General features: G+C 39.4%; 1 protein-coding gene across 1 annotated transcript in view; it reads left to right on the forward strand.

Moving 5' to 3' along the window:
• Positions 1–1,853: 1,853 nt before the first annotated feature.
• The window catches only part of sec24c (SEC24 homolog C, COPII coat complex component), a 40,011-nt gene continuing 17,596 nt past the window's right edge, over positions 1,854–24,268 (forward strand). The window contains 9 exon segments of the mRNA XM_062057165.1: positions 1,854–2,049; positions 4,878–5,056; positions 11,033–11,113; positions 16,557–16,683; positions 16,764–16,933; positions 16,999–17,718; positions 18,929–19,068; positions 23,092–23,200; positions 23,276–23,403. Coding sequence (XP_061913149.1) covers positions 4,897–5,056; positions 11,033–11,113; positions 16,557–16,683; positions 16,764–16,933; positions 16,999–17,718; positions 18,929–19,068; positions 23,092–23,200; positions 23,276–23,403 — 1,635 coding nt within the window. The 5' untranslated portion in view covers positions 1,854–2,049; positions 4,878–4,896.

The raw sequence follows: 24,268 nt of genomic DNA on the forward strand, positions 1-24,268 counted from the left end.
TTATTGACGTTAAAAGCGACTGAAATTGTTAAATACCGTTTATACCGTGTTGTAGAATATTGGTTGGGAAATGACCAAAATTCAATGGTCAGAACCCGACATTGATTAAACGTCGTCAAAAAGCATGTTGTTTCAACGTTATGTTCGAGTTGATCAATATCAGGACCTAATTCCACTAGTTTTCAGCGTTGTTTTAATGTCTTGTGCCTGCGGGGATATTTGCACAAAGTATCAGATCGGTATCGCCGATATCAACCTTAATTTTACTCTGTATCGGATCGGAAAAAAGACAGTCGTATTGCTCAGTTTTTTTAATTTTTGCATATTTTATTAATTTACTACAGTGAACCGCTGACAAACAACAACAAAAAACAACAGCGGTCAAAAATAGCCAAATTATACAAATAAAACATAGAGTATAGCTAGCTTAGCTGTTATGTTCGCTTTATGACATTTTCAACCCAAAACCTCTTTTACAAGAGCTAAAAGGGCAAAGTTTTCAAACAAATGTATTATAAATGTATTTAGTATTTTTAATGAGTTCAACCGTAGTTGTTTTTTGGCGTTAAAGCGACGGAAATTGTTAAATACCGTTAATACCGTAATTCAACAAGTTTTCAATGTTGTTTTAATGTATTGTGCCTGCGGGGATATTTGCACAAAGTATCAGATCGATATCGCCGATATCAACCTAAATTTTACTCTGTATCGGATCGGGGACAAAAGCAGTGGTATTGTTTAAATTAGGGATGTCCGATAATGGCTTTTTTGCCGATATCCGATATTCCGATATTGTCCAACTCTTAATTACCGATACCAATATCAACCCATACCGATATATACAGTCGTGGAATTAACACATTATTATGCCTAATTTGGACAACCAGGTATGGTGAAGATAAGGTCCTTTTTAAAAAAATTTACCAAATAAAATAAGATAAATACATTTAAAAAAAAATCTTGAATAAAAAAAGAAAGCAAAAACAATATAAAAACATGAAACATGAAACATGAAAATGAGTAAAATTAACTGTTAAAGGTTAGTACTATTAGTGGACCAGCAGCACGCACAATCATGTGTGCTTACGGACTGTATCCCTTGCAGACTGTATCGATATAAATTGATATATAATGTAGGAACCAGAATGTTAGGGTTGGAATTGGGGGTTAAATGACCAAAAATCATTCCCAGGCGCGGCCACCGCTGCTGCCCACTGCTCCCCTCACCTCCCAGGGGGTGATCAAGGGTGATGGGTCAAATGCAGAGAATAATTTCGCCACACCTAGTGTGTGTGTGACAATCAATCATTGGTACTTAATTAATTAATAACAGAAAGAAACAACCCTTTTGTGTGAATGAGTGTGAATGGGGGAGGGAGGTTTTTTTGGGTTGGTGCACTAATTGTAAGGGTATCTTGTGTTTTTTATGTTGATTTAATAAAATAAATAAATTTTAAAAAAAAACAACATACCGATAATAAAAAAAACAATACCGCTAATTTCCGATATTACATTTTAAAGCATGTATCGGCCGACAATATCGAACATCTCTAGTTTAAATGTTTTCATTTTTGCATGTTTATTGTTTATTAATTTACTTAATTTAACCCGACCAACAAAAAAAATTAAAATAGCCAAATTATACTAATAAAACATAGAGTATAGCTAGCTTAGCTGTCATGTTAGCTTTATGACACTTTTTACAAGAGCTAATAGGGCAACATTTTCAAACAAAATGTATTATAAATTAATGTAATATTATTAATGAGTTCAACCGTAGTTGTTATTGACGTTAAAAGCGAGTGAAATCGTTAAATACCGTTAAAAAAAAAAAAAAAGAGGAAGGCGGAAGTGTTCAGGTCACAACCGGAAGTGGACGTGGCATACCGCTGCAGCATTTCCGCTGAATGTCTGTTTCTCATTTCCAGAAGGGATTAGGGAGAAACACCCCGGGACGGCGTTGACTTTCTCACCCCGTGGCCTGCCTATTTGACTTTTTTTTTTTTACCAAGAGCAGAGCGACGCCTTACTACCCAATACACTTTGAAGGTGGGTTTGGATCGAAAACCGATGCGACGTCCGGTTGCTGAGTACGCTAACCGCCGCTTGCTAATGCTAATGCACTGAGTTAGCGTGACGTCACTCGGCTTAGTTTAGCTTCAATGCTAACGTGCTAGCTGCGGTCACACAGCTGCTTCAAACGCCGCTGCCTGTCAAAGAGTATCCCGGCCGGCTCGCAGAAGTCAGCCCCGCCGCTAATCGGGACTTTTACCCACTTTGTACCGTGCTTGTTGTTGTCACAGTGTGGTGTTATGTGTTGTAGTTGAGCCTACATGTTATATACGCTAATGTTAGCCGGCGAGTTAGCTAGCAATTATTGCGGCACGCCGCTAACTAGCATCGTAAACTATGTTGTTGTGGTTACATTTTGTTGATAATATGTTAACTGGTTATAAAGTTGTTTGATCGGTGTAGATGTGGGTCACCCAATACACTGTTTTTCAACCACTAGTGTGCCGTGAGATACAGTGTAGTGTACCGTGGGAGATTATGTAATTTCACCTATTTGGGTTAAAAATATTTTTTGCAAACCAGTTTAGTTTAGTTTATTAAGGATCCCCATTAGTGTACACCTCAGTGGAGACTATTCTTCCTGGGGTCCAGGCAAAAAACATCACACAATCACAAAACTAAAGATTACAATGCAGTACAACATGATCAAATAATAAAATGTTGTAATACAAAAATAGCAACAACAAAGAACTAAAAAAAAGTAATATCTTCTAGTTTACATAATAATGTTCATACCAAAGATGAAAATAGAAATATAAAATTAGATATATATATTTTTGCAAAAACAAAAGATCTTCTGTTTCTAGCCGATACTACATAAATAAATAATAAATGGGTTATACTTGTATAGCGCTTTTCTACCTTCAAGGTACTCAAAGCGCTTTGACAGTATTTCCACATTTACCCATTCACACACACATTCACACACTGATGGCGGGAGCTGCCATGCAAGGCGCTAACCAGCAGCCATCAGAGGCAAAGGGTGAAGTGTCTTGCCCAAGGACACAACGGACGTGACTAGGAAGGTAGAAGGTGGGAATTGAACCCCAGTAACCAGCAACACTCCGATTGCTGGCACAGCCACTCTACCAACTTCGCCACGCCGTCCCTAAAAAATAACGCAGTAACGCATCATGTAGAAACGGTAACTGAGTTACTGAATATAAAAAATAACGCGTTAGATTACTAGTTACCGCCGAAACTAACGGCGTTACAGTACGTTAGTCCCAACACTGCTAATGTTTAAAGCAAAAATAAACAAAAGGTGAGTGCCCCTAAGAAAAGGCATTGAAGCTTAGTGAAGGCTGTGCAGAACGAAACTAAAACTGAACCGGCTACAAAGTAAACAAAAACAGAATGCTGGACGACAGCAAAGACTTACTGTGGAGCAGAGACGGCGTCCACAATGTACATCCGAACATGACATGAGAATCGACAATGTCTTACGGGGCATACGGACTGTATCCCTGCAGACTGTATTGATCTATATTGATATATAATGTAGGAACCAGAAATATTAATAACAGAAAGAAGCAACCCTTTTGTGCAAATGAGTGTAAATGGGGGAGGGAGGTTTTTTGGGTTGATGCACTAATTGAAAGTGTATCTTGTGTTTTTTATGTTTTTATTTAATAGATTTAAAAAAAAAAAATATATATATATATATATATATATACATATTTTTTTTTTCTTGTGCGGCCTGGTACCAATTGAACCACAGACCGGTACCAGGGTTTGGGACTACTGCGTTATATGACGCAAAAATAACCAATTGAGAACGTGCCTGGTATGTTCATGTAACATATTATGGTAAGAGTCATTCAAATAACTATAACATATAGAACATGCTATACGTTTACCAAACAATCTGTCACTCCTAATCGCTAAATCCCATGAAATCTTATACGTCTAGTCTCTTACGTGAATGAGCTAAATAATATTATTTGATATTTTACAGTAATGTGTTAATAATTTCCCACACAAGTCGCTCCTGAGTATAAGTCGCGAGAAAAAAACTGCGACTTATAGTCCGAAAAATACGGTAAATATTCTTGATTGCTAAAACAAAGCAGGTGTGGGGAATACCGGTAAAGGAAGATATGAAACTGCTACAGGAAAACACCAAATAAAGAGAAAAAGCCACCAGAACAGGAGCGCAAGACAAGAACTAAAACACTACACACAGGAAAACAGCAAAAAACTCAAAATAAGTCAGGGTGTGATGTGACAGGTCGTGACCGTACACCTACTTTGAGACAAGAGCTATATTGATGCATGCTTGGTTATAGTTTTAAGTCATTCAACAATTGCGACAACGACTTTTTATTGTTAATATCGGCTGCTGAGTTTCATGTTTTAATGATTTCTGCTGGTGGTGTGCCTCTGCATTTTTTCAATGAAAATAATGTGCCCTGGCTCAAAAAAGGTTGAAAAACACTGACCTAATAGGCCCGACACGGCGATTGTGTTTCTTGTAGGAGCACCTGAAATGTTGAATTATTCATAACCCCGCTCGTTTATCCCGTGGTTGTCTGTAAGTTAAAACCCATAACTCCTTTCATAAGTTAGCCCGCTACAAACCTTGCCACTATATCATATATTTTTTGCTAAATAGCGTGTATTTTTAACTTACTGCCACCATGAATAGACGTTGTTTGGCCAATCGACTTAGTCTGGAAATGTATTGCCGATTTGTGCTTGGCATGCAAGGGTAGGGGGCGTGGTCAAATGCCAGTCACGTGACCATCGTTCAGCTGAGTGAAGGTGCACCGAGTTCATGGTTTATGGTGTTCTGTGTTGTCCAGATATAGGGATGAACTGAAGATGAATGTAAACCAGCACACTCCAATGGCCTCTCCCTATGGCCAGCCTCAGCCTGGCTACGGGCAGCCCACCTTTGCCCCCCTGGATGGTGGATACCCGGCACCCTACGCACCTTACAACGGCCCCACGTCAGCCTACCAGCCCGGAGCTCCACCACAAGGTAAAATAGCGCAGGCGCCTGTATAGGGGTCAATTACGTAGGGTAAAAGTAACCAAATGTGACCTGTATCGGATTTTCCATGCCAATAGAATAGGATGGACTTTATTGTCATTATATTTGCATATATACTCCTCCCACCCCCACCAAGGACTGTTTTCACTGCTGGACTCTAGAAAGAGGTTCCGCAGCCTCCGAAGCAGAACCTCCCAGGTTCTGTAACAGCTTCTTCCCTCAGGCCGTAAGACTCTTGAACGCATCATAATAATCCCCTCAATTCCACCCAAAAATGGATGAACTCGCTGGAATATAAAGACAATATAACATACATCCATAAATGTGGATGCATATGCAAAAGTGCAATATATTTATCTGTACAGTAATCTATTTATTTATATCTGCACCTTATTGCTCTTTTATTCTGCACTACTATGAGCTATTGCAACGAAATTTCGTTCTTATCTGTACTGTAAAGTGCATATTTGAATGACAATAAAAAGGAAGTCTAAGTCTAATATAAGGAGATTAAGGACTCCAAGTTAAGGTGCGGCAGTGGAAACAAATATGGGATAAAAATAAGTTACACAAGAAGTAATAAAGATGAAAAATAAGAATTGAAATAAACAGACTACTATCCAATACAAATAATAAGCAATCCTGTACAATATACAAAATACTGTTCAATATACAGAACAAGACAAGAGTACCGGAGTAATAACAATCAGTGTCGGATTTATTGCACTCGAAGGGTAATATTGCACAGCAGGGTATTAGGGTAGGATATTCTATAGGGGTGAATTATTTATTATAAGTAGAGATGTCCGATATTATCGGCCGATAAATGGTTTAAAATGTAATATCGGAAATTATCGGTATCGGTTTCAAAAAGTAAAATGTATGACTTTTTAAAACGCCGCTGTACAGAGTGGTACACGGACGTAGGGAGAAGTACAGAGCGACAATAAACCTTAAAGGCACTGCCTTTTGTGTGCCGGCCCAATCACATAATATGTCATGTCTGCGTTCATGTTTTTGGTTGGCCATGTGCTGTTTTGTTTTTGGACTCTTTGTGCACTTTTGTTTGTTTTGTCACCATAGCAACCCATTAGTTTTCACCTGTCATGTCACACACCTGTTTTCACATTCGGACTCACACACCTGTTGTCAATCATGTCTGTATTATTTAAGTCTATTGTTTTCTGTTAGTCTGCCTGGCGACATCACATTTATGCCCTGCACATGTTATCATCACTTTGCTTCATGCCATGTTCACAGTCCCATGCCAAGTAAGTTTTTGTTTCATGTTTATAGTTCTCCGCCTTTGTGCGCGCCTTTTGTTTTCATAATCAAGTTTTTTTACCTCCGCTGTGAGCGCCTTTTGTTTGTACTTTTTTTGAGTTAGGCGATGTCTGGTCCAAGAACAAACCACGCCATAGTCCGAGCCTTGACATAATACCTACGGCTTTTCACACACACAAGTGAATGCAAAGCACACTTGGTCAACAGCCATACAGGTCACACTTAGGGTGACCGTATAAACAACTTTAACACTGTTACAAAAATGCGCCACACTGTGAACCCACACCAAACATGAATGACAAACACATTTCGGGAGAACATCCGCACCGTAACACAACATAAACACAACAAAACAAATACCCAGAACCCCTTGCAGCACTAACTATTCCAGTACGCTACAATATACAGCCCCCGCTACCCCCAAAACCCGCCCCCCTAACCCCGCCCACCTCAACCTCCTCATGCTCTCTCAGGGAGAGCATGTCCCAAATTCCAAGCTGCTGTTTTGAGGCATGTTAAAAAAAATGCACTTTGTGACTTCAATAATAAATATGGCAGTGCCATGTTGGCATTTTTTTCCATAACTTGAGTTGATTTATTTTGGAAAACCTTGTTACATTGTTTAATGCATCCAGCGGGGCATCACAACAAAATTTGGCATAATTATGTGTTAATTCCACAACTGTATATATCGGTATCGGTTGATATCGGAATCGGTAATTAAGAGTTGGACAATATCGGAATATCGGATATCGGCAAAAAAGCCATTATTGGACATCTCTAATTATAAGTTTGAGTTCAAGATGGTGACAGCTCTGGGAAAGAAGCTGTCTCTGAGCCTGTTTGTTCTGGCTCTGATGCACCTGTAGTGCCTGCCCGATGGTAGCAGGTCGACCAGGTGGAAGCCAGGGTGTGTGCTGTTCTTGGTGATGTCAATGTAAACGGTGAAATTCCGATTTTTTTTTTTTCCAATCCTACCCAGGCCGCTTTCGCATGTGGGTATAAATCGGACTGCAGTCTGAACGTTCCGGTCGCATTCATCCGACCTACAGCACAGACCAAACGTTTGGACACACCTCCACCTCATTCAATGGGTTTTCTGTATTTTCATGACCATTTACATTATAGATCACGGGTCGGGAAACCTTTTTGCCTGAGAGCCATGAAAGCCAAATATTTTCAAATGTATTTCCGTGAGAGCTATATATTATTTTTTAACACTAAATACAACTAAATTCGTGCATTTTTAAGTAAGACCAACATTTTTAGAGTATAACAAGTCTCTTATTCTTTTTAATAACACTGTTATTCTGAAGGTAACCCATAATAAATAAAATACCTCTTACCATTAATGCAACTTCTTGAACAGGTGCGGTAGAAAATGGATGGATGGATTAAAATGCATGAGGATGTTTTATATTTTGAACGTTATTTTTAACACCACTATTACCAGCGGAATTATTCATTACTTGTCGTGTTAAGCAATGTCAGCTAAGATTTAACTGAGAGCCAGATGCAGTCATCAAAAGAGCCCCATCTGGCTCGAGAGCCATAGGTTCCCTACCCCCGTTGTAGATTGTCACTGAAGGCATCCAATCTATGAATGAACACATGTGGAGTTAAGTACTTTAAAAAAATAAAAAAAATAAAAAAGTGAAATAACTGAAAACATGTTTTATTTTCGAGTTCCTTCAAAATAGCCACCCTTTGCTCTGATTAGTGCTTTGCACACTCTTGACATTCTCTCGATGAGCTTCAAGCGCACATCAGCAAATACAATATACACACAATAGAAGTCGACCGGGCCGATTATCGGCGCTGATATTTGGCATTTTGACGAATATCCGAATCGGCTTTTTTTATTTTTTAAATCATATCAAATCGGGGTTTTTTTAAACTACAAAAGCATATACAATATATTAAAGCCGCGACCGCCCTCGTCATTTGCCGTAAGCCCTAAAAAATTAACCATCCGCGGCACGAACATGCCGTGACCGCCTTTGACTTTTTACTTGTTAATGGACGAGGGATGTAACAGTAAACAGTATAATGATGATTTGTAATGAAATTCCAGACGATTAGTAACAATGTCTAATTTTTTTCATTACCGAAAAACCGTCACACTCTTGGCATTCTCTCGATGAGCTTCAAGAGGTAGTCACCTGAAATGGTTTTCACTTCACAGGTGTGCTTTAAGCTCATCGAGAGAACGCCAAGAGTGTGCAAAGCAGTAATCAGAGCAAAGGGTGGCTATTTTGAAGAAACTAGAATATGAAAAATGTTTTCAGTTATTTCACCTTTTTTTTGTTAATTACATAACTCCACATGTGTTCATTCATAGTTTTGATGCCTTCAGTGACAATCTACAATGTAAATAGTCATGAAAATAAATAAAACTCATTGAATGAGGAGAAGGTGTGTCCAAACTTTTGGCCCGTTCTGTATGTGTGTGAATGCTCGCTCGTCCAGTCTGTGGAGTTCGAAGGAAAGAACAAACTCAAACACGTGACTGATCATTTTGTAAGACTATAACAGAAAAATTATTTCAAGTGAAAATACACATTTTCTCATCAATGTATTACTTTTTCACCTTCTACATTTTGTCTTTTTAATATTACTCTTGAATAGCCTTTTTTTTGGTCAATAACCTAGTGTCTCTGAGCTTGTGCACACTAATGTCCATCTGGGCTGTCATTATGTTGCTTTGAGCTCCCCCCCCAACACATCCTCCTTCTAGGGTTAGGGTTAGGGTGGTACCAAAATGTATTTTGATACGTTTCTAAATAAAGGGGACCACAAAAATGGCATTATTGACATTATTTCAACAAAAAATCATAGGTTACATAACATTAAACATATGTTTCTTATTGCGATCGAAGATCAATTTTGTCCTTAAATAAAATAGTGAACATACTAGACCAGTGGTTCTCAAATGGGGGTACGCGTACCCCTGGGGGTACTTGAAGGTATGCCAAGTGGTACATGCGATTTTTTTTAAATGTTCTAAAAATAGCAACAATTCAAAAATCCTTTATAAATATATCTATTGAATAATACTTCAACAAAATATGAATGTAAGTTCATAAACTGAACATCAAATCAAGTAGGCTATTCCATTCATTACCATAAACCCAGAGTTTCCCCCACGCCATGATGGTTTGACCCTCACTAAAATGTCTGTCAAAAAGAACTGTGAAAAGAACTGCAACGATGCAATATTCAGTGTTGACAGCTAGATTTTTTGTGGACATGTTCCATAAATATTGATGTTAAAGATTTATTTTTCTGTGAAGAAATGTTTAGAATTAAGTTCATGAATCCAGATGGATCTCTATTACAATCTCCAAAGAGGGCACTTTAAGTTGATGATTACTTCTATGTGTGGGAATCTTTATTTATAATTGAATCACTTGTTTATTTTTCAACAAGTTTTTAGTTATTTTTATATCTTTTTTTCCACCACAACAAATGAGCAATATTTTGCACTGTTATACAAATCAATAAATCAGAAACTGATGACATAGTGCTGTATTTGACTTCTTTATCTCTTTTTTTCAACCAAAAATGCTTTGCTCTGATTAGGGGTACTTGAATTTAAAAAATGTTCGCAGGGGGTACATCACTGAAAAAAGGTTGAGAACCACTGGACAACTTGTCTTTTAGTAGTAAGTAAGCAAACAAAGTCTCCTAATTTGTGTGCTGACGCATGCAGTAACATATTGTGTCATTTATCATTCCATTATTTTGTCAAAATGATAAAGAACACCATAAAAAATTATTATTTATCTACTTTTCATTTACTGTTAATATCTGGTTAATTTCCGTTTCACCGTGTTCTATCTACACTTCTGTTCAAATGTGATAATCACTTATTCTTCTGTTGTTTGGATACTTTACATTAGTTTTGGATGATACCACCAATTTAGGTATTGATCCGATACCAAGTAGTTACAGGATCATACATTGGTCATAATTTAAGTCCTCATGTGTCCAGGGACGTATTTCCTGAGTTTATGAATATAATATGAATTTAAAAAAAATAAATGAACATATATTTAGTGACGACAAAAGATATTGATGTAATCAGAGTAGTATCGACTAGATATGCTCTTGTACTTGGTATTATTACAGTGGATGTCAGGTGTGGATACACCCATGGCGTTTGTTTACATTGTGACGGCGGTGAGCTATTGTATCCTCCTACGGTGTGTAGTGAAGCATGTTTAGCTATTCCTCGTCCTGCATGGATGATACTTGTAAGAAACGTACTTTATTTGTCGCCATGGAGGCGAGGATTAGTGATTTAGAAGTAGCTAAAACACTGACGATTGCAGATGGACATTAGCTGCTATCTAGATAGGCATGTTTTAAAGCACCTCTTCCTGAGTGCGTTTCAGTGTTAGAGCTTCACCTTTATTGTTAGTTTTTAAGCCAAAATGCGTCCATTCTCCCTTTTCTGTCTACACACTGTGTCTGCTTGTAAGTATTCCGTGATTGTGCGCTGCCGAACATGCTCCTCTGCTTGTAAAACCAGCAATGTGATGCCCGTTGGGAACCGGTACTTTTCAAACAGTATAGTACCGTTTTTTTATTCATTAGTACCGTGATACTATACTAGTACCGGTATACCGTACAACCCTACTTCCTTCCTTTGCCTACTTTTCCTCTCTTGTATTTCAGGTTATTCATCTTTTACCACCTACCCCTCTAAGGCTGCGGCAGCCCATCCAGTCTCTGAGCTCTCCTCTCCTCTTGACCTAGGTAACACCCTTCTTTCTTTCTCTCTTTTTTCACTCATCCCTCACACAACTTACAGTCTATCATCCAATCCCCTTTTTACCGTTGTCCTCAACTGCAAAGTAAATTGATCTTGTCGGTCTTTGGCCATCAGGCAAATGAACAATAACTCCTAACAGTAGCTCCTTGAATTCCTTCTAAGTCTATAACATGATCTGATAGCTCAGTTACAGCTCTTTTTATTACCAAATATGTGTTATACGTGTTTTATGTTGCACGATTGCACCAAGAAAAATTCCTAGTTTGTGAACCCGTTCTCAAACAATGGCAATAAAACGATTCTGATTCTTTAATGTTGGAAACTGCAGGAAAACTTGCCATGAAGTTAATATTTTCTTTATGCATTATGGGTCCTATTCTCCCATGTGCTTCAGTAAAAAAAGGTGCATAACTGCAAGGATTGATGCTGGGATAAGTCCAGCTAGGGCCTCTTGAATTTTGGATGCAGTGTACATCACACAGGGCTGGGCAAATTGGTTTAAAACTGTATCGGTCATTATAAATAATTATTGGGTTTTTTATGACGTATTGAAAATAAGGACCAGGAGAAATAGATGTTAAAATGTTGGTCCTGCGGTGAGCTGGCGACTTGTCCAGGGTGTACCCTGCCTTCCGCTCCAGTGCAAAACTGGGATCACTTTGTTAAAGGTTTGTTTGATATAATTTGAATTTATAGTGTTTGCCATTTAAGTATTATCTTGATGTTATTAAACAAAATGTAACCTCTTAAGGCCCAAGCTGTTTGTTTACATGCTATTTTTATTTCTCTTTGCTATTTGGGCTTATTGGACCCTAATTAGAAAAAAAACTAAAAATCATCTTTTGATATGATGTACTTAGTCCATAAGTACACAAACGTGTACTTCATGTGTAGTGACATGCTATTTTTGTTTTTTTACACTTTTTTTTTCCAAATTCCATTGTATGTTATATTCTTCTGACACCACCAGATGGCAGTGTAAGTGTCCACATAAGCGGCATAAGACCCCAATTCAGTAGTGTACACAATTTTGGAAATAAGAGCTAAAAGGTGCTGTCCACACATGTGGCCACTAAGCCTTTAGCTCTGCAAATCTGAAAAAAATAAGAAAGCAAATGTGAGCAAAACCTAAAAAAAGTTCAGTTTTTATCAAAGGCAGCAGTCACCAATAAAAGTTTTCAGCACATACACAACGTTGACATCTATAGTTATGTTTTGATAAAGACGGGGAAACAATCTGTACTCGTAAACGGCGTGTGCAACAGCAACAAGGCAACAAACATGGCTGTAGATGCAAAGTTCAATCGTGAAATGCAACCTTACAAAGAGCATCAACAACGCATGATTTATCCGGGAGAGTCTAGATAGCAATTTCCTTGACCCAGCCACGCACAAATAAGTTGTAGGCCTCCAGGCTTTTCCAGGGTTTCATCTCCTTGGTCGTGTAGAATGATATCTGGAGCACAAGATAGTTCGACATGTCTTGGAATGCGACTGACGGATAGTTCCTGAGCTCACTCGACAAATCTTTTTTTTGATTACGTATAGCAGAGGTGTCAAACTCAAGGCCCGGGGGCCAGATCATTTTATCTGGCCCACAAACACCTGGAAATGATATGTGTCAAAAAAGTACTTCATATTTTCTCACTAAAGGTAACTGGTTTTTTTTCTCATTTTGACAGAAAAAGTATATGTACTGCTTCAAATTGCATGCCTTTTAAACTTTAATGGTATCCAATATTGCAACAAATATTACAGTATATTATCATACTTTCCAAACATGTTTTTGTCTAAATAAAAATAACTTAACTTTACAGCAAACTACCCATCAAATTAATAAAAAATTAGGGATGTCCGATAATATCGGACTGCCGATATTATCAGCCGATAAATGCTTTAAAATGTAATATCAGAAATTATCGGTATCGGTTTCAAAATTATCGGTATCTGTTTCAAAAAGTAAAATGTATGACTTTTTAAAACGCCGCTGTGTACACGGACGTAGGGAGAAGTACAGAGCGCCAATAAACCTTAAAAGGCACTGCCTTTGCGTGCCGGCCCAGTCACATAATACCTACGGCTTTTCACACACACAAGTGAATGCAAGCCATACTTGGTCAACAGCCATACAGGTCACACTGAGGGTGACCGTATAAACAACTTTAACACGGTTACAAATATGCACCACACTGAACCCACACCGAACAAGAATGACAAACACATTTTGGGAGAACATCCGCACCGTAACACAATATAAACACAACAGAACAAATACCCAGAACCCCTTGCAGCACTAACTCTTCCGGGACGCTACAATATACACCCCCCGCTACCCCCTATGACTTACATGCAGCCAGGAAAGAGTACGCTGTTGGAGCTCGCATACGCACACTGCATCGCCATGACAACACTTAACTGGTTTAAAGTGTTTCTATTTTCATGGATTTCAATGACATTCACAAGTGTTAAGAAAAACTCAATTTTCCATGCTTTTCGTGAAGCCCATAAAAAAGGCGTCATGGCACAGTCCACCTTTTTTTCTTGGTGTGCAATACGGATGTTAGTGTTTTTATTTTATCTTTTATCTGTACATATTAGTGCGCAATATGTAGTATTCATTACTAATGTATCTTTTATGTTTTGAATATGTTACTTAAGGGTGTAACGGTACACAACAATTTCGGTTCGGTACGTACCTCGGTTTAGAGGTCACGGTTCGGTTAATTTTCGGTACAGTAAGAAAACAACAAAATATACATTTTCTGGTTATTTATTTACCAAAATTTGTAAACAAACATTGGGAACACTATAATAATTCCGCCCAAAAATAGAAATATTAGTGTGTGATGGATGTGAGCCACCACTAGGCTGATCAGTGCAACAGCAGGCAGTCATGAATGCTAAGCATAACAATAACATACATATACACACAGGGTCCATTGCCAGGGTTAATGCGGTCAACATATATAAAATAAAAACTAAATAAGATAAGGCTCAGAATTGGTTTCTTAAGAAAAACTTTCTACATATAAAGTAGCAACATTAAACTGCTTCAAGTTGTTGCTCAGATTAAATAAAATGACAAAACTTTTCTTCTACATACAAAAAGTGCAACATTAAACAGTTTCAAGTCAACTCAGCCTCAGATTTATTTTTTATTTTTTCCCCCCAGCCGTTAACCCTGGTGACTTTCACTCAATTTTCATGTTTTTTGCCAGACAAATCTGTTTATCCACATTGTCTGCAGAAAGAGCAGACCTGCTTGCAGTTAAAATGTCTCCAGCTGTGGAAAATACCCTTTTGCTGGGCACGGAGGTAGCAGGTATGGCGAGGTAGTGCCTGGCTAACTTGGCAGTAAGAGGATATATGGACTCATTGTTCTTCCACCATAGAAGTGGGTCAAAATCTAGTTTTTAATGCAATATGGTCTTTAAATCTGCTGCTATAAAAACACCAACGGCATTTGTTATTGCTTTAGCCCTGCCTGACTCGCCGAGGAGAGGCTGCTTGAATGCGGTGGGGAGCTGTGTTTGTTCGGCTTTCTCTTCGTTGAAGCGATGTTCACTTGGGGGTGGTGCCGCTTCAAATGGGTTAGCATTTTTGATGTGTTGCCAGAAGCATACCCTACCGCTGCTGAACAATGTCGGCAAACCGCTTTCGCTTTGTCCACCTCTCGTCCTCCATTGTTGTATCACACCGCGAAGCCGAAATGTTCCCTAACGGGAGATCTTAACGAGGCAGGAGGGTCTTCCAGCTCTGGCTTTTGCATGTTGTCGTAGCACGGTAATTCCTAGCATGCCGTATGTTGTGCCTTGGTGTGCATTGTTTACACAACGTGCGGTGCACTACTTAATACACTACCGTTCAAAAGTTTGGGGTCACATTGAAATGTCCTTATTTTTGAAGGAAAAGCACTGTACTTTTCAATGAAGATAACTTTAAACTAGTCTTAACTTTAAAGAAATACACTATATACATTGCTAATGTGGTAAATGACTAGAGATGTCCGATAATATCGGTCTGCCGATATTATCGGCCGATAAATGCGTTAAAATGTAATATCGGAAATTATCATTATCGTTTTTTTTATTATCAGTATCAGGGTTTTTTTTGTTTTTTTTATTAAATCCACATAAAAAACACAAGATACACTTACAATTAGTGCACCAACCCAAAAAACCTCCCTCCCCCATTTACACTCATTCACACAAAAGGGTTGTTTCTTTCTGTTATTAATATTCTGGTTCCTACATTATATATCAATATATATCAATACAGTCTGCAAGGGATACAGTCCGTAAGCACACATGATTGTGCGTGCTGCTGGTCCACTAATAATACTAACCTTTAACAGTTAATTTTACAAATTTTCATTAATTACTAGTTTCTATGTAACTGTTTTTATATTGTTTTACTTTCTTTTTTATTCAAGAAAATGTTTTTAATTTATTTATCTTATTTTATTTGATTCATTTTTTTAAAAAGTACCTTATCTTCACCATACCTGGTTGTCCAAATTAGGCATAATAATGTGTTAATTCCACGACTGTATATATCGGTTGATATCGGTATCGGTTGATATCGGTATCTGTAATTAAAGAGTTGGACAATATCGGCATATCGGATATCGGCAAAAAGCCATTATCGGACATCCCTATAAATGACTATTCTAGCTGCAAATGTCTGGTTTTTGGTGCAATATCTACATAGGTGTATAGAGGCCCATTTCCAGCAACTATCACTCCAGTGTTCTAATGGTACAATGTGTTTGCTCATTGGCTCAGAAGGCTAATTGATGATTAGAAAACCCTTGTGCAATCATGTTCACACATCTGAAAACAGTTTAGCTCGTTACAGAAGCTACAAAACTGACCTTCCTTTGAGCAGGTTGAGTTTCTGGAGCATCACATTTGTGGGGTCAATTAAACGCTCAAAATGGCCAGAAAAAGAGAACTTTCATCTGAAACTCGACAGTCTATTCTTGTTCTTAGAAATGAAGGCTATTCCACAAAATTGTTTGGGTGACCCCAAACTTTTGAACGGTAGTTTATGTCCGTGTGGAAACTCGTTCGGTGCACCTCCGTTCCGAACCGAAACCCCCCGTACCGAAACGGTTCAATACAAATACACGTACCGTTACACCCTTAATGTTACTGTATGTAAACACCTGCACTGCAACAATGTAATTTCCCCATTGTGGGATAAATAAAAATCCTATCTTACCCTACCTCATTAGTAATGAGCCCGCCCTCATTCACAACTTGAGCACTTTTCCCAACGTACGTGGAAGCACGGGGGTGTCCGCAAGCTGAATGAGAGAATAAGAATAAGAGGAACGTGCATAGCTTCAAGCGCATTAAGGACAAAGGGGAGAATTGTGCCCTAAATGTGTGTCGTATCTGACTACAGCTTTCTCTACATGTTTAGGTCATGGCAGGGCTCCACCCACTTCCGGCCCTCCTCCGGTATTAGCTCCTCAAGCGTACAACCAGTATGGTCCCAACCAGGGGGTCACGCAGAATGGACCCCCACCTTTGACGCAAGCACCTGCCAGGTAAACATTTGGTTCTCTCTTGTTTCTGAGGTCATTGAGAAGATATGTTTCCATCAAATGAAATGTTTTCTTGCTTCCAGGCCTGCTGCGGTGTCTCAGCCCTACCACCAAGGATCAGTCAACCTGTCAGGGCCGCCCACCTCGTACCCCCAACACTACGGGCCCCCGCCCACAATGCAGCACGTCACCAATCAGATGAGCGGGATGCAGGTTTCCGCCGGACCCCCCAGCGCTGCGGGGCCCGGATATGGTAGGCCATGATAAAAGACGCAGATTGTTAGATTATTGATGATTGACATGTCACTCCCGCCTCAGCACCACCGCACAGTTCCCACCCGCCTGCGAGCGCTTCCTTCCCAGCCGCTCCTCCCTCCTCCTACACGCAGGCTCCGCCCCCTACGTCGTCTCGCCCCGCCCAGCAGCCACCCCCGCCCTCTGGCCCCGCCGCTCCCCAGCAATACTACGGAGGCAACCCTCCCTCCCAGCAGCCGTTTAACTCTTCTCTCCCCCCTACCTCGCAACAGCAATACACCTCCCCTGCGCCGCCTCTGCCTTCCACCCAGCAGCCATTTCCTCCTTCCTCCTATTCGGGTCCTCCGCCAGCTCAAGCTCCTTCTCCGTCAGTATCGCAGCCTCAGCAGTCCTTCCCGGCCTCTCAGCCTGCGTTCTCCTCAGCCCCTCCACCTGTTGGCCAGACCTCCTTCGCCCCCGGCCAGGGCTCCTACCCTCCAAGGGCGCCCCCACCCACCTCCTCTCAGCCCGGGTCGTATCCTCCTTCAGGTCCTCCTCCAACGTCACCCCCCTCTGGCCAGTATCCAGGGCCCATGCCGCCTCAGCAGCAGCCCCTTCCCTCGCAACCGCCACCCTTCCCCTCAGGTCCCTTTCCTCCCAGACCACAGATGCCCCCGTCATCCATGCACCAGAGCAACCACTTACCTCCAGGACCACCAGGCCCTCCTGGACCCATGCAGCAGCAGCAGCAGCACCCCCCACCTCAGCCTGGCATGCCGGGAGGGTACCCACCCCAACAGAATGGTAACTAGATTTACTCAACTGCAGAAAATACCAGACATCAATTAGAAGTAATGTGTGTGGGTTTTGTTTTAGTACACAACATAATATAAATATGTAGATCATATTCCTACAAATGACTATCGCACAAAAAAACTCCAGCTTTACAAATGCCACGTGTTGTGGAGGTATAGTGGGTTGTAGAACGATGAATCAATTAATTCAATTATAAAATAAGCTTCAATTTATATTTTGATGCTTAAATTAATAGTTTGATGAGTGTAACTAATAAAAAATTATAAAATCCCGACTGCATTAAAGCATGTAAATTAAGTTGAATAGAAAGTAAAAGAAGGTAAAAAGTACATTGAAAGTAATAGAAGTGAATTGAAAGTTAAAAAAAGGTAAATAGAAGGTAAAAAAAATGTATACGGTAAACTAAGTAAATAAAAGGTAAAGGTAATGAATAAAACATCAAGGAAGGTGATTTAGAAGGTAAAAGTAGTAAACAAAATGTAAAAATAAGGTAAAAAAGAAGGTAAAACAACGTAAATAAAGAAGGTAATTTAGAAGGCAAAGGTAGCAAATAAAAGGTAAGATAAGGTAAATAGAGGGTAAATAAGGTAAAAAAAAAAAAAGGTCAAACAAAAAGGAATATACAAGGTAAATGGAAGGTAAATAAAAAAGTTAAAAGAAAAGTAAACTAGGTAAATAAAAGGTAAAGGAAATAAATAAAAGAAGATAAAGGTAGTACATAAAATGTAAAATAAGGTAAATAGAAGGTAAAGGTAATAAATAAAACATCAAGGAAAGTGATTAAGAAGGTAAAGGTAGTAAATCAAATTTAAAATAAGGTAAATAGAAGGTAAAACAATGTAAATAAAATGTAAAGGTAATAAATGAAAAAATAAGGAAGGTAATTCAGAAGGCTATGGTAGTAAATAAAAGGTAAAAAGAGGTTAAAAGACAGTCAAAGAAGATAAAATAAGTGGGGACAAAAAAAAGGTCAAACAAAAAGTATCATAGAAGGTAAATTGAAAGTACAAAAATCTTTAGTTTGAACTATTTTCTAAAATATGCATCGGGGCTATGAAGTGTGTTTTATCCGATTAGTCGAATGATGGAACAAACTAATAGATAAGCTTACTAAAATAATCCATAGCAGCAGCCTCAGTGTGTTGTGATTCGTGGGGGAAATATGGCAGAACGCTGAAATTGGTTTACGCCCTTGCAGGTGCATTCGGGCAGGTGAGAGGCCCTCAGCCGGGCTACCCGGGCCCTTACCCTACCCAGACAAACTACGGAGCTCCCGCACCAGCACCTGCTCCAGCCGGGGCCCAGAAAAGACTGGACCCCGACAGCATTCCTAGCCCGGTAAGAAAGACATTAAATTAGATCGTCTGTTTTTGTTAAGATCGTTTCCTTGCAGATGCTAACATATTATATTAGATCATTACATTCAAAAGGAGAGGATTAGCATGTGTGTGTTAAATTATCTGCCACTTTGTTGCTTTCTATATTGAGCATGAATGATAATATATAGTAGGGATGGGTACCAAATCCGGTACTTTTTTTTTTTTACATTAACCAAATCCTGACAGTCCTATCAAGCACCAATTCATGTAAAATCCAACGGTGCCATGTTTCAGTACCTGGGTCGGTGCTTGCCGATCACTCCAGCAGCACTGAGTGCGGCCTTAGCCAAAGTAATGTTTCAATTTTCAATGCTAACAAAGAAATTGACTCAAAAAAACCTCTCCAACTTAAGTAAGCCTCTACTTTTCAAAAAATGCGCTAACTTGATGCTGATATACATTGGCTTTGCTATTGACATGCTACTGACTAGCATTAGCAATTAAACATGGCAAATTTGATAATACAAACTACAACTAATATGCACGTTTCAACAGCCGGTGTGTAATAAGTACAATACTTACAGTATTAACACGTCTTGGACTTGTAATTGTAACTTAATGTCGTACTTGCAAATGAGACTCAGAAATGTGACAATAAAACAGAATATAACAACGGGACAGCAGTCATCATAATCGGCTCATTTTAAAATGTTGCAAAAATCTAATATTTTATTAACCCTTGTGTGGTGTTCGGGTCTGTGGCACTCGTTTTCATTTTTTATTAAAAGAAAAATGATACAATTAATTAATTTTTCAAACTGAGACTCACTGACTTTGGCTCATCTTCTGTGAAGAACATATATCAGAATACATATTTAATGACCACACACCATACACCCCCCCTACACATTTCTATTACATATAAGATGTCCGGGTCCACTGGACCCGAGGCTAATAGAAGTGTGGAAATTGATTTTCTCTGCTGCTATTTTAACTGTTTTTTAATACATAAACAAGGTTAATTGTTGTTTTTAGCACTTTGCCTTTCCTTTTTTGAAATAAACATAAAAAAAGCATTCAGTTATGCTGCTCCCTGGTCATGGAATGACATCCAGAAGGTTCTGAGGCTACCAGAATTGATCACTTTGGGAGAGTTTAAATCCATTTTAAAAGATCGAGAAACCAGTTCTTATGGGCAATGTGCTTGCATTTAAATTGAATTATTACTTAATGGTTTTAAATAATTTTTGACCTGTTGGGGTATGACTGCAGTTGTTCTGTTGTATTGTCTTGTTGTAATTATTATTGTAACCTTGTTTGTGCCGCCCTCTTTGTCAGGTCGCTCTTGAAAAATAGATTTTAATCTCAATGAGTCTTTACCTGGTCAAATAAAGGACATTGAATTGAATAATAAATACATTTTCGTAACAGCTGAATGAGCAGCACAGTTACAGTATAAATAAATATATATGCATTAAAGGCCTACTGAAATGAATGTTTTTTATTTAAACGGGGATAGCAGATCCATTCTATGTGTCATACTTGATCATTTCGCGATATTGCCATATTTTTGCTGAAAGGATTTAGTATAGAACAACGACGATAAAGTTTGCAACTTTTGGTCGCTGATAAAAAAAAGCCTTGCCTATACCGGAAGTAGCGTGACGTCAGAGGAGGAAGGATTCCTCACAATTCCCCATTGTTTACAATGGAGCGAGAGAGATTCGGACCGAGAAAGCGACGATTACCCCATTAATTTGAGCGAGGATGAAAGATTCGTGGATGAGGAACGTTAGAGTGAAGGACTAGAGGGTGTATCTTTTTTCGCTCTGACCGTAACTTAGGTACAAGGTCTCATTGGATTGCACACACTCTCCTTTTTCTATTGTGGATCACGGATTTGTATTTTAAACCACCTCGGATACTATATCCTCTTGAAAATGAGAGTCGAGAACGCGAAATGGACATTCACAGTGACTTTTATCTCCACGACAATACATCGTTGACGCACTTTAGCTACGGAGCTAACGTGATAGCATCGGGCTCAAATGCAGATAGAAACGAAATAAAAAAAAACCTTACTGGAAGGATAGACAGAAGATCAACAATACTATTAAACCATGAACATGTAAATACACGGTTAATAATTTCCAGCTTGGCGAAGCTTAACAATTGAAGCTAACTTAGCTACGGAGCTAACGTGATAGCATCAGGCTCAAATGCAGATAGAAACAAAATTTTAAAAAACCCTGACTGGAAGGATAGACAGAAGATCAACAATACTATTAAACCATGAACATGTAAATACACGGTTAATAATTTCCAGCTTGGCGAAGCTTAACAATTGAAGCTAACTTAGCTACGGAGCTAACGTGATAGCATCGGGCTCAAATGCAGATAGAAACGAAATTTAAAAAAAAACCTGACTGGAAGGATAGACAGAAGATCAACAATACTATTAAACCATGAACATGTAAATACACGGTTAATAATTTCCAGCTTGGCGAAGCTTAACAATTGAAGCTAACTACGGAGCGGTGGCGGGCGTTGTAGCTTTTGACGACACCCCGGCCGCCATCAGAGTCTGCAAGAAACATATATTTCCCCAAAGTTACGTACGTGACATGCACATAGCGACACGCACGTACGGGCAAGCGATCAAATGTTTGGAAGCCAAAGCTGTACTCACGGTAGTGCGTCTGCTATCCAGCTCAAACACAACACAACCTCCTGATTGTGTTGCTGTAGTCCGCCGCTAATACACCGATCGCACCTACAACTTTCTTCTTTGCAGTCTCCATTGTCCATTAAACAAATTGCAAAAGATTCACCAACACAGATGTCCAGAATACTGTGGAATTGTTCGATGAAAACAGAGCAGTTTGTATGGTGACACATTGGGTACGAATACTTCCGTTGCCGTCGTGACGTCACACGCATACGTCATCATACATAGACGTTTCCAACCGGAAGTTTAGCGGGAAATGTAAAATGTCACTTTATAAGTTAACCCGGCCGAATTGGCATGTGTTGCAATGTTAAGATTTCATCATTGATATATAAACTATCAGACTGCGTGGTCGGTAGTAGTGGCTTTCAGTAGGCCTTTAATTAGTCATCTTTGTTGCGGTCTATCTGTGTTGGCCCTGCGATGAGGTGGCGACTTGTCCAGGGTGTACCCCGCCTTCCGCCCGAATGCAGCTGTGATAGGCTCCAGCACCCCCCGCAATCCCAAAAGGGACAAGTGGTAGAAAATGGATGGATGGATGGATATTGTTCGTAAAATAACTCAAGCTGGATTTAGAAGTTGATGGAAAAATTAGCCATTAAATATGTGTACGGTACGCTTTATTATGTAATCGTTAAGATAATCGTTCACTATCAAAATAATCGTAAGTTGCAGCCCTAGAGCAGTACCCATCTCTAATATATAGTGTCAGTAATCAATAGGACTGACAGTTCCTGTCTGAGTTACAATGCTTCCTGCTACTCAGTGATGTCTAGCTGAGGTCTTTTCTCGCCACACACCGCTTCTCTCTCTCTCCCTCTATCTCTCTCTCTCAAGTTCTTTCTCTCTGGTGTTCATTAATTTTGTCCTGTTTTGCACAACATTGCTGGACAAACTTTTGAATGTAAAGCAAGCGTCTGACATGCCGGCCGTGCAGAAATCAAGACATAGAATAGATCCAGACGCTATTCCCAGCCCAGTAAGTTTTCCTGTGTGTGTCCATGCTGTTGTCTGTGCTGGCTTTTCCAAACACAACCACCAACCCACCACCTCGCCCCTGCCCCTGGTCTTGTTTTGGTATATTGAGGTCTCCCTTCCCGGTTGTCATAGATTTTACTTTTTCAGGGTCTGTCAGTCAGACTTCACCTTCCCGCACCCACTCTCCATTCGCTGCATGTTAGTCTGCATGCCTGGAGGGACTCATGGTGTCACTGTTCGTGTGTTTGCTAAAAAAAAAAAAAAAGAAATACCTGTGTGGATCTTTCAAACTGCAAACATTTATGGTGTGTTGGTCCCTCTCTTCTTCTCTTGTAGATCCAAGTCATAGAGGACGACAAGGCCAAGAGCACAGAGCCTTTCACCACCGGGGTAAGGGGACAAGCCCCACCGCTCGTCACCACCAACTTTCAAGTCCAAGACCAAGGTGAGTCCTTGAGACGTCCGTCGGGCTCTCAGTAGAAGAAGGGGTCACCTTATCCACGATGTCCTTTGCGTATAGGGAACGCCAGCCCCAGGTTCTTCCGCTGTACGGCCTACAACATGCCGTGCACCGCAGACATGGCTAAGCAGTCTCAGGTGCCGCTGGCGGCTGTCATCAAGCCTCTCGCCGTGCTGCCGCCAGATGAGGTGAGCCTTTCCTCTGTCCATGTTTTTAGGCATGCTTCTGCCTTTTCTAGTTAAATACAGTGTCCAAAACAGGGGTGTCCAAACTTGTTAGGATAGGATAGGACTTTATTGTCATTGCAACAAGTACAACGAAACTATGTTTTCAGCACAAACCCGTTCAAGATTAGACAAACAGTGTACAGCAGGGGTCACCAACCTTTTTGAAACCAAGCGCTACTTCTTGGGTACTGATTAATGCGAAGGGCTACCAGTTTGATACACACTTAAATAAATTGCCAGAAATAGCCAATTTGCTCAATTTACCTTTAACTCTATATTATTATTAATAATTAATGATATTTACACTTAATTGAACGGTTTAAAAGAGGAGAAAACACGAAAAAAATGACTATTAAATTTTGAAACATAGTTTATCTTCAATTTCGACTCTTTAAAATTCAAAATTCAACCGAAAAAAAGAAGAGGAAAACTAGCTAATTCAAATCTTTTTGAAAAAATTTAAAAAATAATTTATGGAACATCATTAGTAATTTTTCCTGATTAAGATTAATTTTAGAATTTTGATGACATGTTTTAAATAGGTTAAAATCCAATCTACACTTTGTTAGAATATATAACAAATTGGACCAAGCGATGAGGTGGCAACTTGTCCAGGGTGTACCCCGCCTTCCGCCCGATTGTAGCTGAGATAGGCTCCAGCGCCCCCGCGACCCCAAAGGGAATAAGCGGTAGAAAATGGATGGATGGATGGATGGACCAAGCTATATTTCTAACCAAGACAAATCATTATTTCTTCTAGATTTTCCAGAACAACAATTTTAAAAGAAATTCAAAAGACTTTGAAATAAGATTTAAATTTGATTCT

Source organism: Entelurus aequoreus, linkage group LG08 (assembly GCF_033978785.1).
Source record: "Entelurus aequoreus isolate RoL-2023_Sb linkage group LG08, RoL_Eaeq_v1.1, whole genome shotgun sequence".
In the NCBI taxonomy this organism is placed as follows: Eukaryota; Metazoa; Chordata; class Actinopteri; order Syngnathiformes; family Syngnathidae; genus Entelurus; species Entelurus aequoreus.